General features: G+C 34.1%; 1 protein-coding gene across 1 annotated transcript in view; it reads left to right on the top strand.

The window, feature by feature from the left end:
* SMC3 (structural maintenance of chromosomes 3) overlaps positions 1-12,392 on the top strand; it is a 37,621-nt gene that overhangs the window by 22,334 nt on the left and 2,895 nt on the right. Inside the window, exons 14-25 of the mRNA XM_060641527.3 lie at positions 1,389-1,492; positions 1,804-1,903; positions 2,327-2,487; positions 2,810-2,951; positions 4,279-4,429; positions 6,511-6,663; positions 8,543-8,694; positions 9,279-9,437; positions 10,163-10,270; positions 10,780-10,888; positions 11,663-11,910; positions 11,995-12,207. Of these exons, the coding sequence (XP_060497510.1) occupies positions 1,389-1,492; positions 1,804-1,903; positions 2,327-2,487; positions 2,810-2,951; positions 4,279-4,429; positions 6,511-6,663; positions 8,543-8,694; positions 9,279-9,437; positions 10,163-10,270; positions 10,780-10,888; positions 11,663-11,910; positions 11,995-12,207 (1,800 nt within the window). The remainder of the gene's footprint in view (positions 1-1,388; positions 1,493-1,803; positions 1,904-2,326; positions 2,488-2,809; positions 2,952-4,278; positions 4,430-6,510; positions 6,664-8,542; positions 8,695-9,278; positions 9,438-10,162; positions 10,271-10,779; positions 10,889-11,662; positions 11,911-11,994; positions 12,208-12,392) is intronic.

The raw sequence follows: 12,392 nt of genomic DNA, 5'->3' as shown, positions 1-12,392 counted from the left end.
AATACATGCATTTATGTGTTATATAGTTATTTACCCTGGTCTTTTAGAGTTAATTTCCCCATTTAATTCAGTTTTTAGGGAGTCATCTTTAAGTATATCCAAAACTGAATCAGGTTTTTAAAGAAACAGCTCTTTCCTTTGTCTTCATATTCTCAGTTTAATATTTAATGTAATCACAGCATAAACAACAAAATGAAAACATAGTGGGAGCAAACACAACTGGTTCTGTAATCATAAATTACTGGTAGTGGGGCCCCTGGAGGCTCAATAGGTTGAGCGTCCGACTCTTGATTTCAGCTCCTGATCTCTGGATTCATGGATTTGTGAGATTGAGCCCCACTTCGGGCTCTGTGCTGAGAGTGCAGAGCCTGCCTGGGATTCTCTCTCTTCCTCTCTGTCTCTGCCCCTCCCCTGCTTACATGCACATTATCTCCAAATAAATAAACAAACTTCAAATAACTGGTAGAAAAGTGATCAGGGGTAATAGAAAATATCTCCTAGGCTCAAAATTCCAGTGTCAGGATACTTTATGGAGGGAATGGAAAGCACAAGTTGATCCCAGTATTTAGTTATTTGGAAATTGATTAGTATAGTTTTTAGCTGTGATAGCTACATGTCCTTTCTTGGAATGAAGAAAATGTATTATTCTTGAGTTCATGGAAACAACCTCAACAAATGCCTTTTTGAAACAGCCTGGTGATGAGCGAAGATTTTTCAGTTTTTATTCATTCTTTCTCAAGCTTGAACTTCATTATTTTCCAGTATTTCAGCCACTCCTTCCACTGATGAAGTCTGACCTTTATACTGGATAGAGATAATATTATAGTGCTGATTGCATTATGCAGAATAACTTTTTGCTTCTTAGTATAATCCTAATTCTTGTGTTCTATTGTATATGTGTAGAGGGAGTGGTGTGAAAAGTATTGACTGCGGTATTTTGAGAATTTGTGAATGTATTTTTTCTTCTGAAATTCTGCGGTGTATACTATCAAGTAGAAAGGTTTAGATCATTAGTGAGCAAGTTAATTTTATTTTAGCAGTATTTTACAGAGTAATTCATTCTGTGGTTTATGTTTTCTCTTGATGTGCACTTGTCTAAACACATTTTTAAAAAAATAGAGTTGGATTTTTTAACAACTTCATTAAGGTACAGTTGGCATACAATAAATTGCATGTGTTTAAAATGTACCACTTGATAAGTTTTGATATGTGTTTACATCTATGAAATCGTCACGACAATTAAGATAACAAGCCTGTTCATCACCCCAACATGTCTCCCATTCCTCTCTCCTGTGTTATCCCCTAGCAACAATGACTGATCTTGCTGTCGCTGTGGATTAGTTTGCATGAAATTGGTTTTTAAATTTGGATTATTTTTATTTCCATAGAAACTGGATCAGGATCTTAATGAAGTCAAAGCTCGAGTAGAAGAACTGGACAGAAAATACTATGAAGTAAAAAATAAGAAAGATGAATTACAAAGTGAAAGAAAGTTAGTATAGACTAAAATATGCCTTAATTTTTTTGAGTAATGCAAGTTACTGGGTGTTAAATGGTCGTTAAGTCATAAATGAACTAGCAGCCCTTGGCTGGTTCAGTCGGTGGAGCATGCGACTCTTAATCTCGGGGTTGTGAGTTCAAGCCCCATGTTGGGTATAGAGATTACTTAAAATCTAAAAAAAAGTTATAAATGAACTATTCAAGTTTGATTTTTTTTTTCAGTATTTTATCCTCAATTATATACTGTTGGTGCCTATTCTTAATGCTTTTGTAATTAAAGACAGTCTAATTTTTATTGATCAGTTATTTGTGGAGAGAGGAGAATGCAGAACAGCAAGCGCTTGCTGCTAAAAGAGAAGATCTTGAAAAGAAACAGCAACTTCTTAGAGCAGCAACAGGAAAGGTGGGCAGGTTCTTTTCATTACTTCACTTTACAATGAGCCAGTTATTACACAAGAATATTAGTTTTCAAGCTGTAAGTCATTGGTTCCAGGTAGTAAATAAGAGTGCAAATCACTTGTCCTATAAACTTGAAATGATGGGTCTTGTTTAAGCAGCCTTACTACCACCCATACTGTTAATTCTAGCACTTTTGATGTTTAGATGAAGAGCCTATTTTTAATATTAGTATCATAGACTAGAACCCATAATATAAAAGTATTTCATGTAGTTGGCATTTTTCAAGGGGGTGAGGTATTGTTGGGGAGGGTGTTCAGTTTAATCTCTGGAATATTTTTTAACGTGTAGAGTAATGGGTTTATTTCTTACCAGAGGGGTGCCATTGGCAGTATTATTTAAAAAATTTTTACCTCTGACAATTTAACAGGCTATTTTAAATGGAATAGATAGCATAAACAAAGTACTGGACCACTTTCGTAGGAAAGGAATAAACCAGCATGTTCAAAATGGCTATCACGGCATTGTGATGAATAACTTCGAATGTGAGCCTGCTTTCTACACATGCGTGGAAGTCACTGCGGGCAACAGGTGAGGTTTTTGTTTGGTATTTTGAATTTTTAAAGGAAAGAAGGAATAAGAATAAAAAGCTTTTTGGAGTTTTAGTACAGTATATCTCCCATTGCCTTTTATCCTAGTTGCTTATTTAACTTTCTGGTTAAAGATGTAGGCGTTAAGTGTTCCTAATTGTAGTTCTCTCCCTACCCCCATTGGAATTTTCTAAGTAGTTTCCCTCCCACCCTACCCCAGTTCAAATTGGGTTGCATAGAAAAAAACTGAGTTGTTTGCTTAAATGTTTATAGCACTTTAAAGTCTAGCAATACAAATGTGTTTTGTTTTGTTTACCTGTAAGGTTATTTTATCACATTGTTGATTCGGATGAAGTCAGCACGAAGATTTTGATGGAGTTCAATAAAATGAATCTTCCTGGAGAGGTCACTTTTCTGCCTCTTAACAAGTTAGATGTCAGGGATACTGCCTATCCTGAGACCAATGTGAGTTGGTGTGTGTGAAGGTCTACCTTTCAATAAGTCATTTTTTCTCATGGTTAGTCCATGCTAGTGCACGGGCACTGTGCATTAGGATTCACTGATCTGTGAGATAAGCATGGTTTCTTCCCATGTAGCATAGGGATGGGAAGGGAGACAGGTCACAGCCAAGACATGAAACAAATCATTGCAAATGTGTAAAATGTTAAAATACATAAGCACAGGGTACTTTGAGAGAGTATCCCAGGTGACAAAATTAAGAAGAAACTCCTGAGGAACTATCATTTGAAGTGAATATATTCTAAGTTTTCTGAATATGCTTTTTAAATGACTTATAAATAAAAATGTCTACCAAGATGATAGGACCTGAAAGCATAATGTTGCTTTTGTTACTTGCTAGTATACATTTATAAATGGATTCAAAATATTCCTCAGATACAGTTCTTAAAAAAAAATGTAATTGCTTTGAGGGTATTTGGTTTCGGAATGTTGATGTATTAGCAACGATTCTATCCTCTAAGGTTAAAGCTGAAAGTCTATGAGAATGATAACAACTTAGGTGGAACAGTGAGAATCTTATAAGCTACTTACAGGGTCCAGCTTTTTCTTCTTCTTTTTTCTTCTCTTAAAGGGTCCACACTACTAAGTGTCCGCGGTGTTTTATTTCTTGTTTTCCATGGTAGCTATATTGGTGTTCTCTTTATAATTACTGATTTAAGCCTAACATATTTGTTGCATTGTTCTGTGTATAGGATATATTTCCTAATGTGAAAATTATAAGTCTTTTTCTAACAGTTTAGAAGAGTGTAAAAGAAAATTTTATATGAAAAAATATTTTTCTGAATATCTAAGACATATATATAATGAAAACATTTTGAGGAAATACTATTAGTTTACATTTATTTGGCCTTTCTATGTGACAGATGCTGTCCTGTGTGTTTTACATATTATTAGTTTGTCTGGTCTTAACAACTTAAGAAGGTACTATTATCACAGTTTTGTAGGTGAAATAACTATTAAATGGAGAAGTTAAGCAGCTTGTCCACAAAGTATACATCTCGTGAGTGTCAGAACTAGGATTTGAACTTGTGCCACTGACTGTGGAACCACTGAATTCTTTGTCACTATGCCCTGATCTTGAAAATCTGTACATGAATACAGTTTCCCAGATATTTCAGTAGAATGATTTTTCTAACTCCTTCAGAGTAAAAATAGTTTTGAAATAGGCATTTATGTTTCTTTGTATTTCATAAAGATGTAATTCGTAATTCTGTTAGCATGTTTTAATTAACTGTGTTGTGATCTTTTTGCTGACCAAAATATTCATTTTTAGGATGCTATTCCTATGATAAGTAAACTGAGGTACAATCCCAGATTTGACAAAGCTTTCAAACACGTGTTTGGGAAAACACTTATTTGTCGTAGCATGGAAGTTTCAACCCAGCTAGCACGTGCTTTCACTATGGACTGCATTACCCTGGAAGGTTTGTAATAGTAATTCTTGGCTTTGAACAAATAAATTCAGTTTTAGTTTTAAGTATTTCAAAATTCATGTGCCTTTGTCATTTTTAAATAGTTGGTTTAAGTCAGAGTCCAAACAGGTTCCACAATTTTATTTAGTTGATGTCTGTCTTAAGTATAATCATTTGGTCTATAGTAGGGGTTCTTAACCTTTTTTGCACTGTGGACTTCTTTGGCTCTTGAGTAAAGTCTGTGTACCCTTTCTCAAAATGTTTTTAAGTGCATAAAATACTTTGGATCACTAAAGAAACTGTATTGGCATGGTAATCACAGTATTTTTTCAAATATGACATAGTAATTTATTCTTGAAGGTATTCAGAAACAAGATTTAGCAGTGAATCTAATATAATTTTGAAGTACTGATACATGTAAACAATATTTTGAGATTTCCAGCAAGTATAATCTTATAGCTGTTATATAGAAAATAGCTGTTATTTCTCCTGGTAACAAAGTTACAAGTACTGATACTAGCACTATAGTTCTTGTTACAGAGGGAATTGGTAAATTTCATTTTGAAGTTAGTATAAAAATAAACAAGTAAATTTTTTTTCCTACCAAGTCATGGATTTCCTGAATTTTATCCATGAAGTCTAGGGTCTAGGTTACGAACCTCTGGTGTATAAGTTTACCTGCCTTCATTTTTTAATTTTTTTCCTTCTCTTTATAATTTATATGTTAATGAAAGAAAGTAACCCCCCCCCTCCGCTTTATCTCTATAGACAATTTTTTTTCGTTTTGAACTACCTCTGAGAATAAGTTATAAAATAAATACAGTTATGATACTTTATTTCTAAAGTTAAGTATGTGTATCTTCTAAGAGTAAGGATATTCTCCTTAATGGCCACAGGTATCGTAACTGTTACACCTAAGAAATTTAACATTAACCCAATAATATCATCTAAAAAGTATCTACAGTAAAATTTTCCCCAGTTGTTCCAAAATATTTTTCTGTCCAGGATCTAATCAAGGATGCATGGAATGTCTTCTGTTTGGATTCTTTCAATATAGGACAGCTCCTCCTGTTCTCTCATACCCTCAGGAAATTGACTTTTTCATAGAATCTTCCATTTTCTGGATTTGTCTTATTGCTTCCTCATCATTAGATTCAATTTAAACATTCAAGGTGTATACTTCTTGCATCACACAATGTCCGTCCCACTGTTAATCATGCTAAGTTTGACCAGTAGCAATCTCTGAGTTATAAAGGTACCGTTTCTTCTTCATAATTAGTAAGTGATATGTGGGACTATCCTTTAAGAAAACATGAATATCAGGTTCCTTGACAACTTTTTTTCCAATGGTTTAGCTTCCTTTGCTAGCCCTTGCCTGACTCAGTTAATACACCGGGGATTCCAAATCGGGATTCTTAAATTCTGTCAAGGTTTCTGTATTTACTGTCACTCTTCTGTAAAGAAGAACCTCTTCCCTTTTTTTTTTATTTTTTAAGTAGCACTGTGATTCGTGACTTTTTTTTTTATTGTGTTACTGCATTGCCATTATTGTTTGCTGTTCAAATTTTCCCAAATATGGCCAGTGGGAATTCCAAGCTCCCAAGTCCTGTGTCCTGTTGACATGTCCCCATTAGTTTTTATTAGCACTTCTTTCCTTTCTGGCAGATGTTCAGACTCATCTAAAAGGCACACTTTTTTTTTTTTTAATGTTTATTTTTGAGAGAGAGAAAAACAGAGCATGAGTGGGGGAAGGGCAGAGAGAGAAGGAGACACAGAATTAGAAGCAGGCCCAAGGCTCTGAGCTGTCAGCCCAGAACCGGAGACAGGGCCTACATCCTTGAACTGCTTATAGATAATGACCTGAGCTAAAGTCAGATGCTTAACCAACCGAGCCACCCAGGTGCCCCTAGAAGGCACATTTTTTAAACAAAGATTTTAACAGTTGGAAAGGAAAAGTTTTTCAGGCTGACTTAAATCCCTTCTAATTCTCATTAAATAAAGCTTTAGAATAGTTGTTTGATTATAAATCAATTTATCATTGAATAAAGAAGTTGTTATACAGAATATCTACCTTTCTTATGCTTTGTTTGTAGGTGACCAAGTCAGTCATCGGGGTGCTCTCACTGGAGGTTATTACGACACAAGGAAATCTAGACTTGAACTGCAGAAAGATGTTAGAAAAGCAGAAGAAGAACTAGGTGAGCTTGAAGCAAAGCTCAATGAAAACCTTCGCAGAAATATTGAAAATATCTTTTTGTCCTGTGTTGCTGTGGAGAACTGTGTTTGGGTTAGAATATATAATCTTTTGCATGTTAGGTGTGTTTTCTTACAGACATACAGTGAGAAAAAGATTCTTCATATTTGACTTTTCTTTAAGCATAGAAGCTTATTTGTCAAAACTTATTAACTCCTGAAGACGGGGAAAAAACTATTTTAACATTGATTCTTTGATTAGCTATTAAATAGGTGATAGCAGTGAGTCTGTTTATGAGAGCAAAGAACCTGAGGTACACTAAAATTTAAGGGGACAGAGGAAACTGAAGAAGATCAATCAGAATTGTAGAAGGAAAACCAGGTTATTGCTTCAAGGAAGAAGGGTTGGGGGCATCAGTAATACCATTATACTGCAAAGAAGTTAAATATAGGGGTTGAAAATGTGCATTCGATTTTACTACTTCAGAGTCATTTGATACAGATTTAGTATTAGTGGAGGAAATGGCTGTCAAAGTCCAAGTCTTAGTAAACAGTATTCTCCGTTCTTTTAAATAAAGCTGGTGTTCCATAACGAGTGGCTAGTTTAGCTCACAGCAGGAGCGTTGTACTTGTGCATTTTCTTAAGATAACCATGCTACTTTGGTGTAAGGCAAAAGTGCTCAGTATGTACTTCACATTATGTCACACAATTTGAAAAATATAGGTACTTGATGGGTGTCTGGCTTGCTCAGTCAGTAAAACATCCAACTCTTCATCTCTGGGTCATGAGTTCAAGACCCACATTGAGTGCAGAGATTACTTAAAAAAATATATATAGGTATTCCAGCATCAAGAACAATCATTTTTACTGAGTGAGTGAATCATTGGGATATTCTTCAATGAAACTGGCAGTTTTTTTAAGTGATTTTATAGCTTCTGTGTCATCAGTGCAAGCAGCAGCACAGAGAAAAAGGTAAATAAATATGTTAGTCTGGACTCTGCAAGGGTCTGTAGAGCATCTTTAGAACTGCCCAAATTTGGTAAGATGTTGGCACAAAGAAAACATGGGGAAACACTAAGAAAGGAGGATATTGACAGCATACATCCACTACCTTCTGTATTTAATAATCCAGTGAGGTATTATTTGTCTACATTGGGCAAGGCCTCCTCTTCATACATAACTACCTTATGTGGTGATTTAAACATAATAGATTACACAGTAAATATTTTTTGTTTTTTTGGTTTTTTTTTTTTGTTTTTTTTTTTTTTAATTTTTTTTTTTTTTTTTTTAACATTTATTCATTTTTGAGACAGAGAGAGACAGAGCATGAACGGGGGAGGGGCAGAGAGAGAGGGAGACACAGAATCGGAAGCAGGCTCCAGGCTCCGAGCCATCAGCCCAGAGCCCGACACGGGGCTCGAACTCACGGACTGCGAGATAGTGACCTGAGCTGAAGTCGGACGCTCAACCGACTGAGCCACCCAGGTGCCCCCACAGTAAATATTTTTTGAATGAGAGATGTAAAAGATAATATTTAGATTCTCCTTGGATTTCCCAAGAATTTATATATTTATTGTATATATGTAATATATATAATATATATATGTAATATATATAAAATACATATATGTAATATATAAAATTTATAAACATTATGTAAGTAAAATTATATATAAATTTGTATATATTTATATATATATTTTATATGTAACTTTAAGGAAAATCTGTAAGTTATTTTGAGAGAGAAATGGTGGGATGAAATGTTTTAAGCTTCTTTATGATTAAACACATTTGGTGTAGTATTTAATTCAGCATTGTTATGGTCCATAAATCTGAGGAAATAACTTTTATTTGGAGGTAAAGAAAAGGAAGGGGATACACAGTGTTTTTAAGAGATGTTTTTAGAGCGCATTTTCCTTAGCCTTGTATATGGATTAATAATGAAATTGATCAGTTGATGAACCAAATGCAGCAGATAGAGACGCAGCAAAGGAAATTTAAAGCATCTCGAGATAGCATATTATCAGAAATGAAGATGCTCAAAGAGAAGAGGCAGCAGTCAGAGAAAACCTTTATGCCAAAGGTTCGTAAGTATATCCCATTCACTACAGATTTAATTACTTAGAATTGGGGTGGACCACGTGTTATATTGGTTGTCCTGTCAGTAATCATTTTTGTCTATTAAGCACTGCTTATGAAGTTGAATATGTGGTTGCATTTTATCCAGATTATATTAAAACAGGGTAGAAACTAGACTATTACTGTTGAATTACAAGTGATAATACGTATGTCTCAGAAACTTGTAGCAGTTTTGACAAAAACTGTTTAGATGATCACTAGTACTAAACAGTTTTTTAAAAAATTTTTCCAACTATACCACCCTAACACATTCTAGCAGTCTTTTCTTTTTGTTCTTATTAATATTCAAGAAGATTTTTATACAATTTGGTCATGGAATATGATTTATTCCACATACCCTGATAGTATTGTATCATAAATATTTTTCTTACTGCTATTTCTATTCAAATTTAGTGGATACCTAATAGTTACTTGAGTTGATATGATTTAGTTCACTTTAACATCAAATATAGATTGTTCTCAGTTTTTCACTATTGTAAGTAATACAGACTAATACCTTTATTAATAAATGTATGATCTGTCACATAGCAACGTAGCTTACAAAGTTTGGAGGCAAGTTTGCATGCTATGGAGTCCACCAGAGAATCATTGAAAGCAGAACTAGGAACGGACTTGCTTTCTCAACTTAGTCTGGAAGATCAGAAGAGAGTAGATGCACTCAATGATGAAATTCGTCAACTTCAGCAGGCAAGTACAACTGACGAAATTCTAATTAATAATTGGCTATTGTGAAAATTTTCTTGCTACTAAGGGATTGTAAAAAAAGGAACCTTGAGAAAATAGGTATGTGAGACTTGGACTTCTAATATCCATAAGAGTAAATAGGTTTTTCTGAAGCATTCTGGGTATGTTAGGATTATGCAGAAATCTTCATTTTCTTCCATCTTATTTAATGTACATTTATTATTAGTAAGATTGACTTGTTAGTTTTGCTGTCTTTATTGATGTGACCACTTTTACGCATGTAATAATATTGTTTTGATTAAACATTTTAATAGCATTTGATTTTTGAATATGGAGATGTAAACACTAAGTCCAAAAAATGAAAAGTAGGTAAAGTATTTTTTGCAGATGTCTTATAAAAAGAACCAAGCTGGGGTGCCTGGCTGGCTCAGTCAGTAGAGCATATAACTCTTGATCTTGGAGTTGGGAGTTCAAGCTCCATGTTAGGTATAAAGATAACTTAAAAACAAAATCTTTAAAAAGAAAAAAAAAATGAACCAAGCACACAAACTTAGCATTCTGAATAGATAAGAGAGAAAAATGAAGAAAATATAGGGCTTTTTAGAAGGATATAAAACTCGATTGCAGCTCATTTGAACACAAGTAATGGAGAGGACAGCAAATAAACAGCATTCCTGTTTGGGAAATGTGAATTCCTATGTAGACAGATAATACTTTTTTTTTTCTAGGAAAACAGACAGTTGCTGAATGAAAGAATTAAATTAGAAGGTATTATTACTCGAGTGGAGACATACCTGAATGAGAATTTGAGAAAACGCTTGGACCAAGTGGAACAGGTATGTTCTTTTTTGAGGGTTCTTTGATGACCGTAACCTTTTGAAAGTACTTACACACAAGTGGCTCTGATTGAGAGCATGTGCTTTGGGGACAGAAAGACCCCCCCCTACCCTGGGTTGGAGTTCTAGCACTGCCATCTAATGTATGATCTTGTGCAAGCAAGTACTTTAATATTACTAAGCCTCAGTTTCCTCTTGTGAAAAATAAGCATAACAGTAATGCCTGTTGTGTATGATTATCCTGGCACATTCTAGGTGATCAGTAAATGTTAGTTATTAATGTTTTCTCAGTAGTAGTCCCATGCTGAGAAATTTTCTAATTATATTACTGTTTTCCCCCTTTTAATGAATACTGTAAATATTTGTAGTTATACAGAGTGTACTTTCTAGTTCTCCTGAATGTTTATTCAACATAACCGCTATCAGAACCTGTTGAAGTCATAACATTTTGAAACTAACAGAATTCATATTTTGTGGTTTAATGGTTTTAAGTTCCTTTTATGTTACAGGAACTTAATGAACTGAGAGAGACAGAAGGGGGTACTGTTCTCACTGCTACAACTTCAGAACTTGAAGCAATCAATAAAAGAGTAAAAGATACTATGGCACGATCAGAAGGTGAATTTTTATTTAGTAGAAAGATTTTTGGGGGGGGGTGCCTGGGTGGTTCAGCTGGTTAAGCATCCAGCTCTTGATTTCAGCTCAGGTCATGATCTCATGGTTCATGAGTTTGAGCCCCTTGTCGGGCTCTGCACTGACAGCACATAGCCTGCTTCAGATTCTCTCTCTTCCTCTCTCTCTCTCTCTGCCCCTCCCTGCTTACATGCTCTTTCTCAAAATAAGTAAACATTTTAAAAAATTAAATTTTTTTGTAGTTTGTTAAATTTAGATTATTTGATAAAATTGTTTACTACACAATGAAATACCCAAATAGGCGAAAGCATATACTAATATTTTTTCTGTTTTCCATCAGCATAAATAATTTGTAGTGGATGGAATTTAGTGGGTTGGTTATAAATTGTAATCTCTGTTTTGTTGGAAAATGTTTGTGACAATTTTATGAGAGACTGTAATTATTAATTTTATTGCCAGAAGTGTGAAATAGCCGAACTAGTTTCTTATCACCTAGTTGCTGAGAAGAAAATTATTTTTTTAGTTTTTTATAAACATAAACATTCAATAATGTGAAATAATATACTTGAGTGACTAATGTATACTCCTCTTTTGTCCTGAATTAAGTGTTTCATAGATTTACACAGTAAAATTTAAACATTATGAAAAACTAAAATCTACTTATTTTGATAAATTTGGCCATTAAAATCTTTGGTTAAATAACAATCTAGCTTTAAAATAGGTATTAATGGCCTAATTTGGTTTTTTCCCCCATTTTAGATTTGGACAATTCCATTGATAAAACAGAAGCTGGAATTAAGGAGCTTCAGAAGAGTATGGAACGCTGGAAAAATATGGAAAAAGAACACATGGATGCTATAAATCATGATACTAAGGAACTGGAAAAGATGACAAATCGACAAGGCATGCTGCTGAAGAAGAAAGAAGAGTGCATGAAGAAAATTCGTGAACTTGGGTCACTTCCCCAGGAAGCATTTGAAAAGTACCAGACGCTGAGCCTCAAACAGGTAAATCTTCTTGGTTTTAAATGTGAAGTCTTGTTGCAGATTTCTCTGCATGTGAATTTATTTATACATTTTTCCTCTTTATAGCTGTTTCGAAAACTTGAACAGTGCAACACAGAATTGAAGAAGTACAGCCATGTTAACAAAAAAGCTTTAGATCAGTTTGTAAATTTCTCTGAGCAAAAAGAAAAGTTAATAAAACGACAAGAAGAATTGGATAGGGGATACAAATCAATCATGGAACTGATGAATGTACTTGAACTTCGAAAATATGAAGCTATTCAGTTAACTTTCAAACAGGTATGTTTCTATTTTGTAGTTAATATGTACACAAGACAAAAACTTCAGCTTTTAGTTTATTATTCAGTTTGCAAAGGTTTTAAAGGTTTTTTTTCCACTGATAGGTGGATCTAATACACATGAACAAATCCCCGCATACAGTTTTCTAACACAGTAACTAGAATATCCTGCACAGCTCTTAAAAG

The sequence above is a fragment of the Panthera onca genome, chromosome D2 (assembly GCF_046562875.1).
Source record: "Panthera onca isolate mPanOnc1 chromosome D2, mPanOnc1 haplotype 2, whole genome shotgun sequence".
In the NCBI taxonomy this organism is placed as follows: domain Eukaryota; kingdom Metazoa; phylum Chordata; class Mammalia; order Carnivora; family Felidae; genus Panthera; species Panthera onca.
Note: the sequence above shows the minus strand (reverse complement) of the source record. Positions and strands in the feature narration are given on the sequence as shown.